This window comes from Cololabis saira, chromosome 18 (assembly GCF_033807715.1).
Source record: "Cololabis saira isolate AMF1-May2022 chromosome 18, fColSai1.1, whole genome shotgun sequence".
Classification (NCBI taxonomy): domain Eukaryota; kingdom Metazoa; phylum Chordata; class Actinopteri; order Beloniformes; family Belonidae; genus Cololabis; species Cololabis saira.
The window spans coordinates 7,052,374-7,071,256 of record NC_084604.1 but is presented as its reverse complement, the minus strand read 5'-3'; the positions used below and the strand labels follow the sequence as shown (position 1 = coordinate 7,071,256).

At 46.0% G+C, this 18,883-nt stretch overlaps 1 protein-coding gene across 1 annotated transcript in view; it reads left to right on the top strand.

The window, feature by feature from the left end:
• ube2j1 (ubiquitin-conjugating enzyme E2, J1) overlaps positions 1-11,588 on the top strand; it is a 50,418-nt gene extending 38,830 nt beyond the window's left edge. The window contains exons 6-8 of the mRNA XM_061746730.1: positions 2,987-3,116; positions 7,913-8,071; positions 10,779-11,588. Of these exons, the coding sequence (XP_061602714.1) occupies positions 2,987-3,116; positions 7,913-8,071; positions 10,779-11,075 (586 nt within the window). The 3' untranslated portion in view covers positions 11,076-11,588. The remainder of the gene's footprint in view (positions 1-2,986; positions 3,117-7,912; positions 8,072-10,778) is intronic.
• Positions 11,589-18,883: the final 7,295 nt, after the last annotated feature.

Here is an 18,883-nt window from a genome sequence, read left to right as displayed (position 1 = left end):
CACAGGTGGTGAGAACAAAAACAAACCTGTCAGCTGAGGACACATGGGACCCAGAGCCGACACTGTGTTTACCCTCACTGCAGGCCAATAATGGATTGCACGAGTGTATTTGAGTTCTGCTGGCCACTTGTGAAGCTGTAGCTGGCAACTGAGCCACATCAGCCCTGGGATTACACAGGAATATGAAATACAAGTGCTTAAAACCAAAACCAACTGTGTTCTCAGTAGATAACAGCTGCCATTCTTCTTCTCTTTTGGGGGTTGTTGTTTGTCTGAAGTTGTATTTGCATTATTTTGAAAAAAAAATATGGTTACTAGGATATTTATTTCTTTGTAGACAGGATAAGAATGTCAAATATTTCCTGTTTGTTTTTTTCCCCAACTCCATTTTATTTATTGATACATCCATTTTTGGAATTCAGATTGGCAACCCTCTTCAAATATGTTTGTACGGGGGAGTTAAGTGCTCGTGAGAAGGTGAAATGAAAAAACATACTGATGTCGTTTCAAACGGGTAATGTCTGCAGGTGATTGTAATGATTCTTGGGTACAAAAGACTGAGTCTCTGTTTAGAAACTTTACATATTTCTCTTACGGTGCATAATATGATTAAAGGATTTAAAATGTCTAGAGGAATTTAAATGATAATAATCTGTGATCCCTCTTTTATCAGTGGCCACCTTCACACAGAGCTCATGGTAGAAAGACAAATGTTGATCCCCCTCTTTATTCCACCTGCAGTCTCCAGCTGTGCGTTCGCAATGATGCCAAGATGGTGCAATATTGCCTCCTTGAAATCTGAAGACAATCCATTCCCCTGTATTCACCGTCCACAACTAGCAACACATTCTTTGTGTCTCAGGTCACTTTATTCAGTGAGTGCTGCGATAAATAAAAGTGGCTACCTGATTGGTCCTGTGGGACAGACGAGGCAACACGTCTTGCCTCAGTTTTACTGTTGGTATCTCCACAAGCACGCTGCAAACAGAGAGACTGCAAGTGGCCTGTTTCCCACTGCTTGATTTCATTCTCTATAGTCGCTTTTATACTAGTACCTACTCAGTGCGACTCGATTCACCACGCCTCGTCTCGACTCGCCTCGTTTCTTTTTAATACCCACATCAGAAGTAGGAGGTTGGAGTGAAGTTGCTGTGGCGTATTTGATTGTGTGATCTAAACAGAGAAGACAACACTAAAGATGTAATGGTAAATGGTAAATGGCTTACACTTATATAGCGCTTTCCAGCTGTGCTCCTACAGCCCCAAAGCGCTTTACACTGTAGACGTTCACCCACCCACACACACACACCGGTTGTCTGCGGAGCCGCCATTCAACGGCGCTGGCCTGACAACCGGGAGCAACCGGGGGATTCTGTGTCTTGCCCAAGGACACTTTGGTGGACACAGGAAGAACTAGGGATCGAACCACTGACCTTCAGGTTCATGGGCGACCGCTCTACCAACTGAGCCACCTACCTATGTAGAACCTGGAGGAGATGATATCTTTGCTGCTGGGTCTGTGGCTTGTGTTCCATATCAAGTTAAAAAATGAGAGTGAGAGAAGCTTCAAGCAGCGACGCTTTTAAATTTTTTGTCTCGGCTGCTGAAAAGTGAGCAGCTATGAAGAGACAGAGCTCCTGGTAGATCTGGTCGTTCCTTATCGCCCGTCTAGATCCCTTTTTAATTATCTCCTCAGCACCAGGTTTATGAACATCTGCACCTCAGAGTTGGATCATGAAACAGACTTTTGCTGCCATTGCTGGTCGAATAAAATGAAGAAGTCGCTCTTTCGCTGATTTTCTCCTCCTGACTCAGACATCTGACTCCAACCCCCCGACCAATCGGTGGCCTGTAGTGTGATGATGTCAGATACAGCCGACTCAGCCCCTTACAACCTCGGCAGAATAGATACAGAAAAGTATCTACTCGGCACGCCTCCACCCCTAGTGGAGAAGCACAAAGGCGAGTCGAGTCGGGCTGAGTAGGTACTAGTGGAAAAGCGCCATATGTGGAATACGCATCCCCCTCATGCCCATGTTATGCCTTTCTGGACTGTTGTTACAACCTCACAAGGTGGAACGAGGGAAACGGAATGTGACATTTCCACCGGTCCACCGCGATGCGTTTCATAAAGCACAATGGGGTGGAATAAAGGTGCTACAGCAAACTGTGTGAATACAGCTTCTAACTGATTTAACCACCCGGTTGGGGATTTGTTTATTTGTTTATTTAATTGGATCGCCATTAGCTGCCACCAGAGTGGCAGCTACTCTTCCTGGGGTCCACACACAACAACATCACATAAGGCACAATAAATCAACAAAACAACACATAAGACACAATAGATAACATGTCTGACAAAACCTAAAAGCAAGTAAAGCAAACATACAAAACAATGCAAGACATAAAAACAAACGGTATAGGCTTCAAATGAAAACAAACTAAAGTACACTAAATCTAAACATCACAATACATTAAACTATATCCCATCTAATTCCCTCAGATTTAGATAACATTTGGATTCAAATTAATGTGTTTTTTAAACAGTTTTTTAAAACTTGCCTTAGTCGGTGCTTCAATAATCAGAATTGGCAACTTGTTCCACACGGAAAGAGCCCGATATATTCTAGACCTCCGGACTGAATCTGTTCTGGGTTTTGGTTTCACTAAAGAACCTCTAGTAGCCTGGTATTGGAACTATGATCTCTTACATCATGTAGTTGTGAATACAGACAGTTTGGTTGTTTGCTGTAGAAGATGTTTCTGAAAAAAAAACCCATTAAGTTACAAGCCAACCTCTCCTGGACTCTGAGCCAAGAGAGACTGGCATGCAAACTTTCAGTACTCTGTCTCACACCTGATGGACAGCACAATGCAGGGATTGGCTGGGGAAAAAGTGTCAAAGGTGTTGGAAACAACCTTTCCCAGCCTGATTGTGTGGTCCTGTGGGAGGTTATCTCACACGTCTTCCCGGTTCCCCCATCAGATCTCTGGACTTCGGCTGTGAATCGTGCAGCTGCTCCATGCGGTCTGCCCTGCTGCCCCTGACTCCCAACAGCAACCCCAGCGCCGAGGACGACACGGCTAAAGAACTGGCTCAGCAAATCAGCTTCAAGGTACAGATGGCAGCTGTTACAAAACACTCAGTCCGTTTCCATGCAGCAAAGAAATCAGATTTCTGATCGTATCAGATAAACATCCAGAAGACCCAATCACTTGTCTGAGTTTACATGCTGTTCAGAGAATGGGATAAATTTCCAGAGCATGGCTGACTCTGTGACGCTATGTGGCGCTGTAACCATGGTAACCATGGTAACCATTTCACCAAAGAGCCACTTCCGGTTGACGGTTGTTTTGTTTGGCGCCAATGTTACGCCTTCCGTATATTTTTCCACTTTATTCTGATCTGCTCCGGTGTCCTGATGAAGCTTCTGCCATCTCTTTCGCGGCCTTTTTAAAGGTGTTTAAACAACTATTTAACACACGCCGTCTCCTTTCACTTCCGGATGAATGAATGAATGAATGGAGGGAGGGAGGGAGGGAGGGAGGGAGGGAACGGAACGGAACGGAACGCCCCATAGGAAATTCTCCAGCATGCGCCGACTGCAATATCCAATGTCTCTGTATACATGGCGTTAAAATTCCGACTCTAAACGAATTATCTAGGTGTTGCTATCCGTTTATTAAATGTCCGAAATAGGTCAGAAGTAGATCTGATTGAGGTGTTTACATGCAGTTTAAAAGTCCGAACGATGTCTTATACGATCAGAAATCCGATTGAACTGCTGCATGTAAACGTACTGACAGTTCACAGTTGAATTTACTTTTCAGTCTTCTATCCAACGTATCTGCTGTTTTTTTTTTTCTTCCTGTGCTCTTGAAGAATAAGCTCACTCAGATCTGTGAAACAAGTCTAGATAATAAACCACTTAACTTTGGTCATCGCAGATTTTGAGTAATTAGTCCATATCAGATTTCAGACATAATTTACCAATCATGTTTAGAAATGTAATCACAGAACTTCTTTCAAAACTAGACCCAATATGTTACCGTGCAGCTTTGAGGATAATTATTGGCAATGGATATTGAAATTGAGAAAGTGACGTTAGTTCTATGTCCTTAAAGCGGTTGCCCTTAGGTGCTGAAATGTGAAGATATTTTCACTAATACTTCCTGAGATGTTTACATTAAAAACATCCTAGTGGCGCAAAGGACATAATCTCCGCTTTTCACCTTGCTTTTTTTTTTACACTGACGCCTTAAGAAATGTTAGGGAATGAAAATAATATGTCTTTTAAAGGAAACTTGAGGAGCAGAGCTGTGATCATGACAGGACTGGTTCCCATCTACCAGAGAGACATCTCTGAACCAGCTAGTCAGTCTGCAAATATCCAGATTCTAGGAAGAGCTGCCTTTCATTTTCATTGATCATGAATAATTGTATAAAAAAACTGGTCAAGTGATGAACTTGCCTTCAGAAATGTCACATGCAGGTGATTGGTAGTCCAAGACATTTGTCCATTTCTCCTTAACATGTTTAACTGTTTTCAACACAGACCTTAATTATTTTTCTTATTATGAAATATTTGCTTTAAATGGTACATAGTTTGAACACATTAACATTTCTTTGGATTAGGACTGTATTACAAGATTAGATTTGTGATATGAAATTGCTACCAAATCAAAAACTTCAACATTATACAATCATGTCACTCTGAAAACCTTTCAGGGAGCCCTTAAAATTTGCAGGGTACTATGACATCACAGACCCAGCATCCCCTTCTATATCACCACCCAACTTTATATCGTGCTGCTTCTGTTGTACTTGAGTAGTGGATACCAAGCCAGAAGGACCAAAGCCAGTAGGCCCATTCTCAAAGAAGCACACCCTGCAGACGAAGGGCCGGCTCCACCTCGGAGACTGTCTGGCTTTGAACAGAGATGTGAAGACTTGGTTGGAAAGGGAACGGCTTTATGGCATCTCTGTGTTGTTTTATGCAAAGCCTGGCAAAGTCATTTCCTTGAGGTAGTTTCCGCTTTTCATCCGTCCATCCATCCATTATCCATACCCGCTTTATCCTTTGCAGGCTCACAGGGGTCTGCTGGAGCCTATCCCAGCTCATTTCAGCCGAGAGGCAGGGGTTACACTGCCATCGACGTCACTTCCCCACTGGACCAGCCCCCTTACTCGCACTGAGTGGCAGAAATGGCTGCAACTAGTGGAGAAGACGGGATAACAGCTGATTATGGGCTTAAATTAAAGGCAGGTGGACTTGACAGTGCAGGGGCGCCGCTAGGGATTTTAGGCCCCATGAAAAGAATCTTTACAGGGCCCCCAACACAGCAGTGAATATTTTTGATGCTATTTTACATACAATTATGCATTTAAATGGTATTTTTGACTTTCATCAAAATAAAACATTTGTGATTATATGTTAGTTAATAATTCAGTGTCATTCTTTTTGCTGTATTATCATTTCATCATCATTAAGGGCCTCTCTGGGCCCCCCTCAATCATTGGCCCCTAGAATCCGTATCCTTTACCCCCCAATTTTGGCACCCCAGTGACAGTGACCCGTACAGTTTCCCCAAGAACCAGTGGTCCATGGACATTAATATTTGGTACAGTTACCAAGAACCAGTGGTCCATGGACATTAATATTTGGTACAGTTACCAAGAACCAGTGGTCCATGGACATTAATATTTGGTACAGTTACCAAGAACCAGTGGTCCATGGACATTAATATTTGGTACAGTTACCAAGAACCAGTGGTCCATGGACATTAATATTTGGTACAGTTACCAAGAACCAGTGGTCCATGGACATTAATATTTGGCCACGAATCCACTTTCCTGATATTTATATGTACTTAATTACGCCGGGGAAATACACGAAGCAAAGCTTGAAGGCTTACAAAAGTCTTGACGCTTGGTCCGACTTCAAGGCAGGATTTGTTGTAGAAATTAAAGTGATGAGGACACTGAACTTTATGATTTGACCGTTTAACGTTAGCTACCCAAAAATCCAACATTACCTGATACAAAATAGGAACCACAAATCCACGTTTCGGTGCCTGGAATCCAGTTGTTTCTGTGAATTGCAGTGATCCATTTGTCTCTCTTAAGCTTATTTTTCGACAGTCTGTAAAACGATAACTCCGATTTCAGAATCAGAATCAGAAAAAGCTGTATTGCCAGGTCAGATATAAATCAGACGAGAGAACTTGACTCCGGTTTACACCGATGGCACCATTAATACGGACGCCATTTTTAGAGGAAGGATGACACTGGGATGGGGGGGAGGAGGGGAAAAAAAGGCATCTTCACACTGTGTATTAATACCTAGTGTCAAGGTGCAAAAAAAAACACCTCAGCACAGAAAAGCGACATACACACAACAACACAACATCATAAGCTTATGGGTATATGGGCAATGGCCATTGCAGCTGGCGCTCCAACCCAGAGACTGTGTCAGGGGGGGCTGCTGACAAGAGGGGAGGGGGGCAGGAAGGCGTTGCATATGGGGAGAGGGGGGTGTGTCAGTGTGTGTGTGTGAGAGTCTGTGACGCGATAAGTCCGAGAACCTTCGCCCAGAGCGCAGCCAAATGTCCTTGATGATATCAGGCAGCGGTACAGTTCTGGGAGGGAGATTCGCAGGTGTGGGAGAGGGGGAGGGTTGAGTTGGGTGCAGAGCGTCGTGTTTACATTCCTCCAGGGAGATTTGTGACGAAGAGGCCTGCCAAGCCGCTCCGTCAAGGCCAAATCAAATCAACAATTTGCAGGCAGCTCAGTAATTTTCCTTCTTCCTTTCAGTCTTCTGGTTCCTCAATAAACTCCAATCAGACGAATTTGTGATCAATCCCCGCCAAGCCGGGTACCCAGCTTCTCCAAGGTGTTCTACATCTTGTTAAAGAGCTCAAAGACCCCTGCTAGCCTACGATTCTGTTCAAGAATCGCATCCAGCTTGCGGCCCTGCTCACCCAACGTTAAAGTCTGAGTGCGGAGCCCCGTGCTCAATCCTTCAGCAGCTTCGGGCAGCTCAGAAAGGGCCAGAACGGCTCCCGCAGACTTACGCGATTGTCCATAGGCCAGAAAGATCCCCACTCCAATTAGAAGAAATCCTGCTATCATAAATCAAATTATGAAGGCGTCTTCAATATCCTCAACAGATAAAATTTGAGACACATCGGCCGCCAGTTCTTGTACACGTCCATCGTGTAACCAGCAAAAAATGTCCCGTCGGGGCAGGATGGCTCCCTAACCCCCTGGCTTCTCGTTGCAAAAATTTGGTCAATGGTGCTGAGAGACCAGTTAATCAATTCCATAATGTAGAGTTTTCGGAGGAGTGAAGAAGGAGAGGCTCTGAAGCGACAGGACAAAAGCAGCAGCAGGGCAGATAGAGAGGGAGAAGAGCAGAAAAAGCGTCCGCCTTCGCTGAGAGCCGGAAGAATAGTACATAAATCTATGAGTACAGTCGATCGCACAACAGCTCTTTCCCATTTTAGATGCTTTCCAGTTGCTCAAACTGAAAGTTTACACTGCCACTCAGTCTTTCTGACACTCAGTCTTTCTGACACTCAGTGGGCGTAACCCGCTGTGAAGTCGCATCTGACGTCATGCACATTCTCTCTATCAAAGGTCTATTCACTAATATTAATTATCTGCAGGGCACATGATATTGAAACAGGCTAAAGTTGATTCAAAAGGTGCTCTTAGAGCAGCTTCTAATTTTCAATAAGCTGTACCTGCACTATGAAAGAAAAAGTCCTCAACCCTACTATAAGCTCAAAAAAATAGTCTTAAATGTACAGAAGTGACATCAGTTGAATGCTCAACATACACAACATGTACATCCAGTCTACGACGAGATTGAGATTGTAGATGACTGCAGTTCCACGTTTGTCCATGCAGGCAGAATCCAGCGTAGCCAGACCGTCTAGTCCAGATGGGGGAGCAGGAAGTGAAGCTCCACCAACCCCCGAGGGAGACGCCTCCACCTCCACCTCCACCTCCACCTCCACCTCCACGCCTGAAGAGCAGGAAGCTGCTGAACGGCCCCAGGTTGAACAGGTGGGTGTTAGACTGCACCCTAGGGTGTCACGGGACGGCATGTAGCCTCCCTCCAGAGTTCACAACCAACCATGCCAACGGCCTCTTCATTTTTTTTTATCCTTTGTTAGAAGTTAATGGATTATTGATGGATGTCCCTATTTTACAGAGTCATCAACTGTGAGGGCAAAGAAAAGGGAAAAATGGCAACAAAAGAAAAATGTCAATATGGCACCTTTATTCATTAAACCAGGTTAATGTGTTTAACCCTTGTACTGTCTTTGGGTCAAAATGACCTAATTCTCCTGTTCCTTCTTTCCTCCTGCTCTGTCCTTCCTTCTCCCTTTCTCTTTTCTCCCTTCCTTCCTTGTTTACTCCTTTCATTCTTTCTTTTCTCCCTTCCTTCTTTCCTCCCTTCCTTCCTTCTTTTTTCCTTCCTTCCTTCCTTCCTTCCTTCCTTCCTTCCTTCCTTCCTTCCTTCCTTCCTTCCTTCTGTTCTCCCTTCCTTCCTTCCTTCCTTCTTTCCTTCCTTCCTTCTTTTTCCCTTCCTTCCTTCTTTCCTCCCTTCCTTCCTTCTTTCCTCCCTTCCTTCCTTCCTTCCTTCTTTTTTCCTTCCTTCCTTCCTTCCTTCCTTCCTTCCTTCCTTCCTTCCTTCCTTCCTTCCTTCCTTCCTTCCTTCCTTCCTTCCTTCCTTCCTTCCTTCCTTCTGTTCTCCCTTCCTTCCTTTTTTCCATCCTTCTTTTTTCCCTTCCTTCTTTTATCCCTTCCTTCTTTCCTCCCTTCCTTCCTTCCTTCCTTCCTTCCTTCCTTCCTTCCTTCCTTCCTTCCTTCCTTCCTTCCTTCCTTCCTTCCTTCCTTCCTTCCTTCCTTCTTTTTCCCTTGCTTCCTTCTTTCCTCCCTTGCTTCCTTCTTTCCTCCCTTCCTTCCTTCTTTTCTCCCTTCCTTCCTTCTTTCCTCCCATCCTTCCTTCTTTCCTCCCTTCCTTCCTTCCTTCCTTCCTCCCTTCCTTCCTTCTTTTTTCCCTTCATTCCTTCCTCCCTTCCTTCCTTCTTTCCTCCCTTCCTTCCTTCTTTCCTCCCTCCCTTCCTTCTTTCCTCCCTTCCTTCCTTCTTTTCTCCCTTCTTTTCTTTCTTTCTTCCTTCCTTCCTCCTATTCTTCCTTCCTTCTTTCCTCCTTTCTTCCCTTCCTCCTTCCTTGACCCGCAGACAGCACAAGGGTTAATAAAGTAGTTAGACATCAGCTCTCTCATAACATAAGGGGACAGATTTTTGGGGCTTGCTGCTTGTCTTCAGAAGCTCTAATATTTGGGCAAGCTTTGTTGCTTAAGAGGATTGATTTTAAGTGGCAGGTGCTATTCACAGAACCATGTAGACTGAGTCTGAAGGAGCAGAGAGGAGGGTCAGCTTAGATTAGTATGTCTGTCTGTAGATAAGTCAAGGCGGGCCAAAATACTCCCTACCATCTGTTGCTGGAGTGTGAGGGAAAAGTAATAAAAATCCAGAATGATAGGCCGGAGCGTTGCACTCAACACGATTCAATTTCCCCAAAGGGAAATGAATCGTTGCAGTAGTCATTTTATTCATTATTGGGCCATAGTTGTGGGCAGAAAAGATCTGTAGCTGTCTGTGTTGCAGCAGGTCTGAAGAACCTCTCACTGAACACTGTTGCTGAATCACTGACTGCGTTTCCATGCACTCAATAACCCTTTTAAAACCCGAATATTGGCAATAACCCGAATTTGCACGGCCATTTAAACACCAATAACCCCTTTGAATAACCCGAATTTGCTCATATTCGGGTCTTTAAAAATCCGAATATGACCCCTGAAAATACTAAAAATACTACTATGAGACTAAAATGTCTCATTTTAGTAAAAAAAATCTCATTACACTTAAAACAAGACTCATCACTGGAAAAAACAACCATTTTCACCTGTTTCAAGTAGATTTTCACTTGAAATAAGTAGGAAAATCTGCCAGTGGAACAAGATTTTTTTGCTTGTAATGAGAAGATAAATCTTGTCCCACTGGCAGATTTTCCTACTTATTTCAAGGGAAAATTTGTCACGTCTGGGGGTAAGGTGTGGACCCAAACGCAGGAGAGCAGGAGGCAGGAGTTTAATGAAAAAAGGATTTATTTAACAAAAAAGCCAAACTAAAACGCTGCAGAGCAGGATCAAAAAACTCAAAGAAACAGGGATCAAAACTTGGATGAAAACCGTGGCAGGAAACATGGGGAACAAACAGTACGGTCCGACCGGGAACAAGGGAATGACAAGACCAGATATACACAGGGGATAACGAGACATGACGAGACACAGGTGCAGACACAATCAGGGCAGATGGGACACAGGCGGGGCAAAACAGAAACTGAAAGCTGGGGGGAATGTCAAACCTTGACAAAATTTACTTGAAACAGATGAAAATTGTCAAATAAGTTATTTTTCTGGTGTTATTTTTCTGGTGATGACTCTAAATGTTGAAATAGCAGTAAAACCACATTCATTGATGAAATGACATAAGGGATGGAAAGGTGGGATGGCAGTTTTACAGGGGGGATGGTTTGGACCGTATTTATTTCAGGGGGGGATGCATCCCCCCTCACCCCCCCCCTCAACTCCAGTACTGGGTAATGTTCTTCTGAATCCTCCAATGGACATTATTTACAGGCAAAGTTGTTTGTTCTGATTTTATCTGAGTTGTTAATTCCGAACTGTCCACCTCCACAGGCAGATCCATTGTCCGCACCAGAATTAGAGGAACCCCAGACACCGACCGACGTCCCCCCCAACCGGCCCCTCAGCCCCCGGCAGCGCCGTGCGCAGCAGCGCAGCCAGCAGGGCCCCCGAGACGGCCGAGAGGCGGCGGCCAGCAGAGCTGCCTTCACCCCGGCTCCCCGCCGTCTCCAGGACAACAGCCACGCGGCCTCGGCACTCCTCATCGTGGTGCTCACGCTGGCTCTGGCCGCACTCATCTTCCGCAGGATCTATATGACTAATGAATACAAGTTCAACTACGACTTCTGACGTGACTCCCTCCTGCTATCAGCCCTCCAGAGCTGTGATCAGATGAAGTGGAACCAAAGCCGAGGCCGAGCTAACACTGACTTTCTGGCCTCACTGCTCAGCAGAAAAGGGTTGAGCTTGAACTGAGGGAGAACTTTCATTCCTGCAGAGGATGCGCTCCACTCACCACAACACCTCCAGGGTGTCCTTTAATCAATGTGAATTTTACTCCCCAGAGCACCGTGTATTTTAAAAACTGGAAACTTTTATTTTGTGATTTTGGCAGCCAGGCACACAATATGTCCTGTACCCCTGTAATAGTCATCTATCCTAGGGCTGCGCTTGTTCCCATTATTTAAATAAAACTGTAACAATAGGATTTCAACAATATAGAATTCTAAAATCTTTCTTGCAGAAAATATATCGCCACAATATTGTCTACATGTGCTGTGTTGTCACACCAACGTCAGTCACACCAACGTCAGTCACACCAACGTCAGTCACACCAACGTCAGTCACACCAACGTCAGTCACACCAACGTCAGTCACATCAACGTCAGTCAGACCAACGTCAGTCACATCAACGTCAGTCACATCAACGTCAGTCAGACCAACGCCAGTCACACCAACGTCAGTCACACCAACGTCAGTCACACCAACGTCAGTCACACCAACGTCAGTCACACCAACGTCAGTCACACCAACGTCAGTCACACCAACGTCAGTCACACCAACGTCAGTCACACCAACGTCAGTCACACCAACGTCAGTCACACCAACGTCAGTCACACCAACGTCAGTCACACCAACGTCAGTCACACCAACGTCAGTCACATCAACGTCAGTCAGACCAACGCCAGTCACATCAACGTCAGTCACACCAACGTCAGTCACACCAACGTCAGTCACACCAACGTCAGTCACACCAACGTCAGTCACACCAACGTCAGTCACACCAACGTCAGTCACACCAACGTCAGTCACACCAACGTCAGTCAGACCAACGTCAGTCACACCAACGTCAGTCACACCAACGTCAGTCACACCAACGTCAGTCACACCAACGTCAGTCACACCAACGTCAGTCACACCAACGTCAGTCACACCAACGTCAGTCAGACCAACGTCAGTCAGACCAGCGTCAGTCACACCAACGTCAGTCAGACCAACGTCAGTCACACCAACGTCAGTCACACCAACGTCAGTCAGACCAACGTCAGTCACACCAACGTCAGTCAGACCAACAGACCAACGTCAGTCAGACCAACGTCAGTCAGACCAACGTCAGTCAGACCAACGTCAGTCACACCAACGTCAGTCACACCAACGTCAGTCAGACCAACGTCAGTCACACCAACGTCAGTCAGACCAACAGACCAACGTCAGTCAGACCAACGTCAGTCACACCAACGTCAGTCAGACTAGCGTCAGTCACACCAACGTCAGTCACACCAACGTCAGTCACATCAACGTCAGTCAGACCAACGCCAGTCACACCAACGTCAGTCACACCAACGTCAGTCACATCAACGTCAGTCAGACCAACGCCAGTCACACCAACGTCAGTCACACCAACGTCAGTCACACCAACGTCAGTCAGACCAACGTCAGTCAGACCAACGTCAGTCAGACCAACGTCAGTCACACCAACGTCAGTCAGACCAACGTCAGTCAGACCAACGTCAGTCAGACCAACGTCAGTCAGACCAACGTCAGTCAGACCAACGTCAGTCACACCAACGTCAGTCACACCAACGTCAGTCAGACCAACGTCAGTCAGACCAACGTCAGTCACACCAACGTCAGTCACACCAACGTCAGTCACACCAACGTCAGTCACACCAACGTCAGTCAGAGTGTCAGAGTGATGCTGCCACGCCGCGTGAAACTGAGCAGTTTAGGACGTTACGGTTCCAACATATAGGCCATTTAGGATCTGGAAATACAATCTAATATTATGAAGTACTTTCTTTTCTTAAACAACAAAACACAAGTCAGCAGCTTTTTCTAGCTCGTATTAGACACTAGAAGTGCACCAGAGCCCCAACAGCACCTCCTGAGGGCACACGTGAAAGGAAGCTCCACATTTTAGACCACATACTTTTAAGGTATACTTTTATTTTTCTCAGAGTTGAGTGTCTGGTGCGGGAGTGTTCTGATCAGCTTTACCTATGACTGTTGCGGTCCCTGACAAAGCATCCCGGAGTTTTTCATCTGAACCTGATTTCACTGCATTGTAATTAAAAAACAAAAAAAGGTTCCACGTGTTGAAAATAAGGATGGAACAGCTTGTTACATTTTACAGAGTAGATCCTCTTAAGACCCCATCCCCCTTTTTTAACCATTTAGTGGAGCCACAGATATTGAATGAAGCTGTTGAATATTGTAAATTTGCTAAAGGGATGAGAGAGAAGCAGAAAGGACAGGCGTTAGACGTGGTGAGAGGATCTGGTGCACCTCCCTCTATCATCGCTAATGCTGCCCCTTTAAATGTGGTTTAAATGCATAAATGGGTTTGTGTGTAATTAAAATAATTTATCTGCAATTTTAAGTCTATATGTTTTGGACATTTCTTGTTTTCGCACACTTGACAAAGTTAACGTAGTTACCTTGACTCAAAAATCAAGTCTCCACCCGCTCTCCACTCGTTCTCCACCCGCTCTCCACCCGCTCTCCACCCGTTCTCCACTTGTTCTCCACCCGCTCTCCACCCGCTCTCCACCCGCTCTCCACCCGCTCTCCACTCGTTCTCCACTCGTTCTCCACCCGCTCTCCACCCGCTCTCCACCCGCTCTCCACCCGTTCTCCGCCCGTTCTCCACCCGCTCTCCGCCCGTTCTCCACCCGTTCTCCACCCGCTCTCTGCCCGTTCTCCACCCGTTCTCCACCCGTTCTCCACCCACTCTCTGCCCGTTCTCCTCCCGTTCTCCGCCCGTTCTCCACCCATTCTCCGCCCGTTCTCCGGACATTTCTTGTTTTCGCACACTTGACAAAGTTAACGTAGTTACCTTGACTCAAAAATCAAGTCTCCGCCCGCTCTCCGCCCGTTCTCCGCCCGTTGTCCACCCGCTCTCCTCCCGTTGTCCACCCGCTCCCCGCCCGCTCTCCGCCCGCTCTCCGCCTGTTCTCCGCCCGCTCTCCGCCCGATCTCCTCCCGTTGTCCACCCGCTCCCCGCCCGCTCTCCGCCCGCTCTCCGCCCGTTCTCCGCCCGCTCTCCGCCCGATCTCCTCCCGTTGTCCACCCGCTCTCCGCCCGCTCCCTGCCCGTTCTCCGCCCGTTCTCCTCCCGTTCTCCACCCGTTCTCCACCCGTTCTCCGCCCGTTCTCCTCCCGTTCTCCACCCGTTCTCCACCCGTTCTCCGCCCGTTCTCCGCCCGTTCTCCGCCCGCTCTCCGCCCGTTCTCCGCCCGCTCTCCGCCCGATCTCCTCCCGTTGTCCACCCGCTCTCCGCCCGCTCTCCGCCCGTTCTCCGCCCGTTCTCCTCCCGTTCTCCACCCGTTCTCCACCCGTTCTCCGCCCGTTCTCCGCCCGTTCTCCGCCCGTTCTCCCGTTCTCCGCCCGTTCTCCGCCCGTTCTCCGCCCGTTCTCCGCCCGCTCTCCGCCCGTTCTCCACCCGTTCTCCGCCCGTTCTCCTCCCGTTCTCCGCCCGCTCTCCGCCCGTTCTCCGCCCGTTCTGCGCCCGCTCTCCGCCCGTTCTGCGCCCGCTCTCCGCCCGTTCTGCGCCCGCTCTCCGCCCGCTCTCCGCCCGTTCTCCGCCCGCTCTCCGCCCGTTCTCCACCCGTTCTCCGCCCGTTCTCCACTCGTTCTCCGCCCGTTCTCCGCCCGTTGTCCACCCGCTCTCCGCCCGCTCTCCGCCCGTTCTCCGCCCGCTCTCCGCCCGTTCTCCTCCCGTTCTCCGCCCGTTCTCCGCCCGTTCTCCACCCGTTCTCCACCCGCTCTCCGCCCGCTCTCCTCCCGCTCTCCGCCCGTTCTCCTCCCGTTCTCCGCCCGCTCTCCGCCCGCTCTCCTCCCGCTCTCCGCCCGCTCTCCGCCCGTTCTCCTCCCGTTCTCCGCCCGTTCTCCGCCCGTTCTCCACCCGTTCTCCACCCGTTCTCCGCCCGTTCTCCGCCCGTTCTCCGCCCGCTCTCCGCCCGCTCTCCGCCCGTTCTCCACCCGTTCTCCGCCCGTTCTCCACCCGTTCTCCGCCCGTTCTCCACCCGTTCTCCGCCCGCTCTCTGCCTGCTCTCCAGTGTCCACCAGGGTTGTCTAAATAGAGCCCAGTTCTCAGATTGGTTGAAATGTCGTTTCAAATGTCAATGAAGAAATAAATGATCTAAACACACTGTTATTGCATCGCAGACACTCCGTCTATCCTCTCAAACCTTGTGTAATCAAGGCATCGCTTGATTTTAACTTCTGTGCTTCTCTTTTTTTTGGTTTTGGATAAATATCCATCTTCCCCCATGTTCATGTTAAATGTATAGAAGGTCATGACAGCTGTTGCAGGAGGAGGCAGCAGTAACCATTCCCTCGTCTGACGGGCCTGGAACTATGTTTACTTTTAATTCAGATACGTCTGCCACAGATTTAGTTTCCTCCACGAAGGCGTTTTTCTAATCCTGTTAATTTGTATCGTTCCTCCCTCGTCGTTGCTCCCGTCGTCTCCTCTGCTGTTTCATGGTATTCATCCCATGTTCCTTTAGCATTAATCTCTTGTTTGGCTGGTATTCTGCGACGCTCTTCAAACACTATTTTTTTTCCCTCCCTGCTGTATAAATAGACCCAAACACTGTTGAACATTTACCCTCTTTGATTTACTTTGAGTAGGGTTTTATCAGTCTAATGAGACTCGGAGGAACAGGGAAGCAATTTAAATTCATTCTTTACGCACCTTAGCTGACAGCTTTTTCCATATGCGACACAGTCGCAGCAGTGGACCTGTTGAAGGGAACAAGCCTGTGTGCTTTTCACGCCTTACACCTGCAGTGTACAGCTATTATTACTATTATCACCTCTTTTTTTTTCAAACAAACATCTGTATTCTCTAAATCTTTGAATATGGGACCATTGTGCCCATGGGGGGCATGATCAGCAAATAAATGACTCAAATGAAATCCTGTGTTTTTCTTGTCAGGTCATTAAACGTACACATCTTACTGGAAACATGGAGAACTTCTGTTACCTGTAAATAATTGATGATTGAGCTGAGCGGATGTTTCGTCTTTACTTCCCACCAGTGAGGGGCTCTACTGCTGCTGAGAGATAAATGTTAACATAACTAGTTGTTGCAATCATGATTTCAAAATCCCTGGAATGTTCACAGCTGGACACTTTTCATGGGAATTAATGGAAAAAACAAGCGATGCATGATACGAGGTCAGCGTGTTACAGGGGGACACACGTGTGGTTGGGAGGTTGGCTTTTCCTTAAATCCAGGTTACAGTAAACAGATTAAAAGAAAAGTGGTTACTTCATTTGGTACTTAAAGCTGTGCATTCCTCCATCACGTACACCAGGGCCCAGGGACCCTTGGATGAGAGAAAAACAGAGCAGGGACCCCCGTTTTAAGCCCATGCTTATAATAACTTTTGAATGTGTTTTATTCTGCTTATATCACCTTATTAACCTACAATTCCTGACTGGGTTATTAGCTACATGTGTTTACGGTTGATGAAACTTTGTCCTCGTCAGACGTGGAAGGAGTAATTAGGCTTCGTTATTGTCACTAATGTATCCGTCAGGTCCAACTAGCGTTAAATATGAAATAGCCAAGTCCATTTAGCAACGAATTTTCTTTTCTTAAACAGCTAGCTAGCTCGTTTTTCCGCTCTAAAGTTGACATTAGTCACATGACTCACGTCATGGGAATCATTTATGTAGAGTTGTAGACTAAATAGTTATTGTCAAAAGTAGATTATTATCGCCTGTTAATGGAGTTTTCTCAATCATATATATATATATATATATATATATATATATATATATATATATATATGTATATATATATATATATAATGTATATGTATATATATATATATATATTATATATATATAATGTATATGTATATATATATATATATATATATATATGTTACGTATATATATATGTATATATATATATGTGGCAGGGTGGAGGAGCTGCAGCCACTCAGGAGATTGGGTACAGGTGTATCCAATCAACCTCTCCACCCTGCCTCCCTTCATAAGGAGCAGCTGCACTCCAGAGAGGGGCTGCTGCTGCTGGGAGAAGGTCTTGCTGTGCACGTGTGTCTTGGGTGATTATTAAAGAGTTCTGCACTGAAACCTGTGTCCTCTGTCCTGTCGGTCGGGCCCAGTAGCACTCGCCGTGCTACAATATATATATATAAATATATATATATATATATATATATATATATATATATATATATATATATATATAGAGCCTATATATATTTTTTTTTTTTAACTCTCACAAATTATTTTGGTTAAAATTTCCTTTATTTCTTGTTAAGTGTAAGGACCCCCTGCCGCACCTCGGTTGAAGACCCCTGACGTACACAGATAATTTCTAGAGTCTGGAGAATACGCAAGGTGTCCAAGGACTGCATCCAGTCAAGTTTGGTGATATTTATTGTGTAAACAGCCTGTATTAAATTGTGACCAATAAATACAGCATATGTTTCTATCGTAATTTCATCAGCTCTTCCCGCTCCAGCTCTCGGTTCAGCAGGTTTGTAGTAGTTCAGCTCTGGTCTGGAGAACGTGCAGCGTACTTTCCTGACATGGAGCCAGACTAAGTCAGACGGAATTTCAAACAGTCGACCTAATAAATCAGCAACAAATTTAAAGTCACGATAACAACATTGTTGCATGAAAATGGCAAAGCTACAGTTCTCACTGATGCTGAATGTGTTCTGGGATACAAGCGTCCACTGGGCCTTCTGGATCACACAGGCACTGCAAAAGCCCTTAAAGGGATGCTGGCTGTTCTTGGCTGGATGTGGACTTGGACGAGAACGTCAGCTGTGACTGCTTGAGAAGCAGCTGCTGACATTTTAAGAGACAGGCAGCTGCTGATAGGCAGCTCATAGTTGTCCTGCTGTTTTTTCTGCCTTCTATTAAGCAGTTTTCAATGATCACACAAGCTTTTTGGTTCATTTAGAACCGGAGTCGGCAACCCAAAATGTTGAAAGAGCCATATTGGACCAAAAACCAAATATGTCTGGAGCTGCTAAAAATGAAAAGTCTTGTAATGAATATATAATGCCTTATAATGAAGGCAAGCGGGGGAAGATTTTATTTTTCATTCGAGAAAAAAGTCGAAATGTCGAGAAAAAAGTTGAAATTTCGAGAAAAAAGTCGAAATGTCAAGATTAATGTTGAAGTACAATCTTGAGAAAAAAGTCGAACTTTTGTGAAAAAAGTCGAAATGTCGAAAAAAAAGTCAAAATGTCGAGAAAAAAGTCGAAATGTCGAGAAAAAAGTTGAACTTTTGTGAAAAAAGTTGAGATGTTGAGAAAAAAGTCAAAATTTCGAGTAAAAAGTCAAAATGTCGAGATTAAAAAGGAAAGGAAAAAGGAAGCAAAGAAGGAAAAAATAAGAAAGCAAAAAAAGAAAAAAAGGAAAAAAAGAAGAAAAAAGGAAATAAAAGGTCAAACATTTTTGAAAAAGCTCCAGGACCAACTAGGGCGGCGCTAAAGAGCCACATGCGGCTCTAGAGCCGCGGGTTGCCGACCCCTGGTTTAGAATAATTCTACGTCCATGATTTGATTGCAAAGTGTAATATTATCAAAACTCCTCGGCTAAACTTGCCATGGAAAGTTCCTGGAAGTTTATTGGAATTTTTTTCAGCCCTTTGCAACCCTGGTC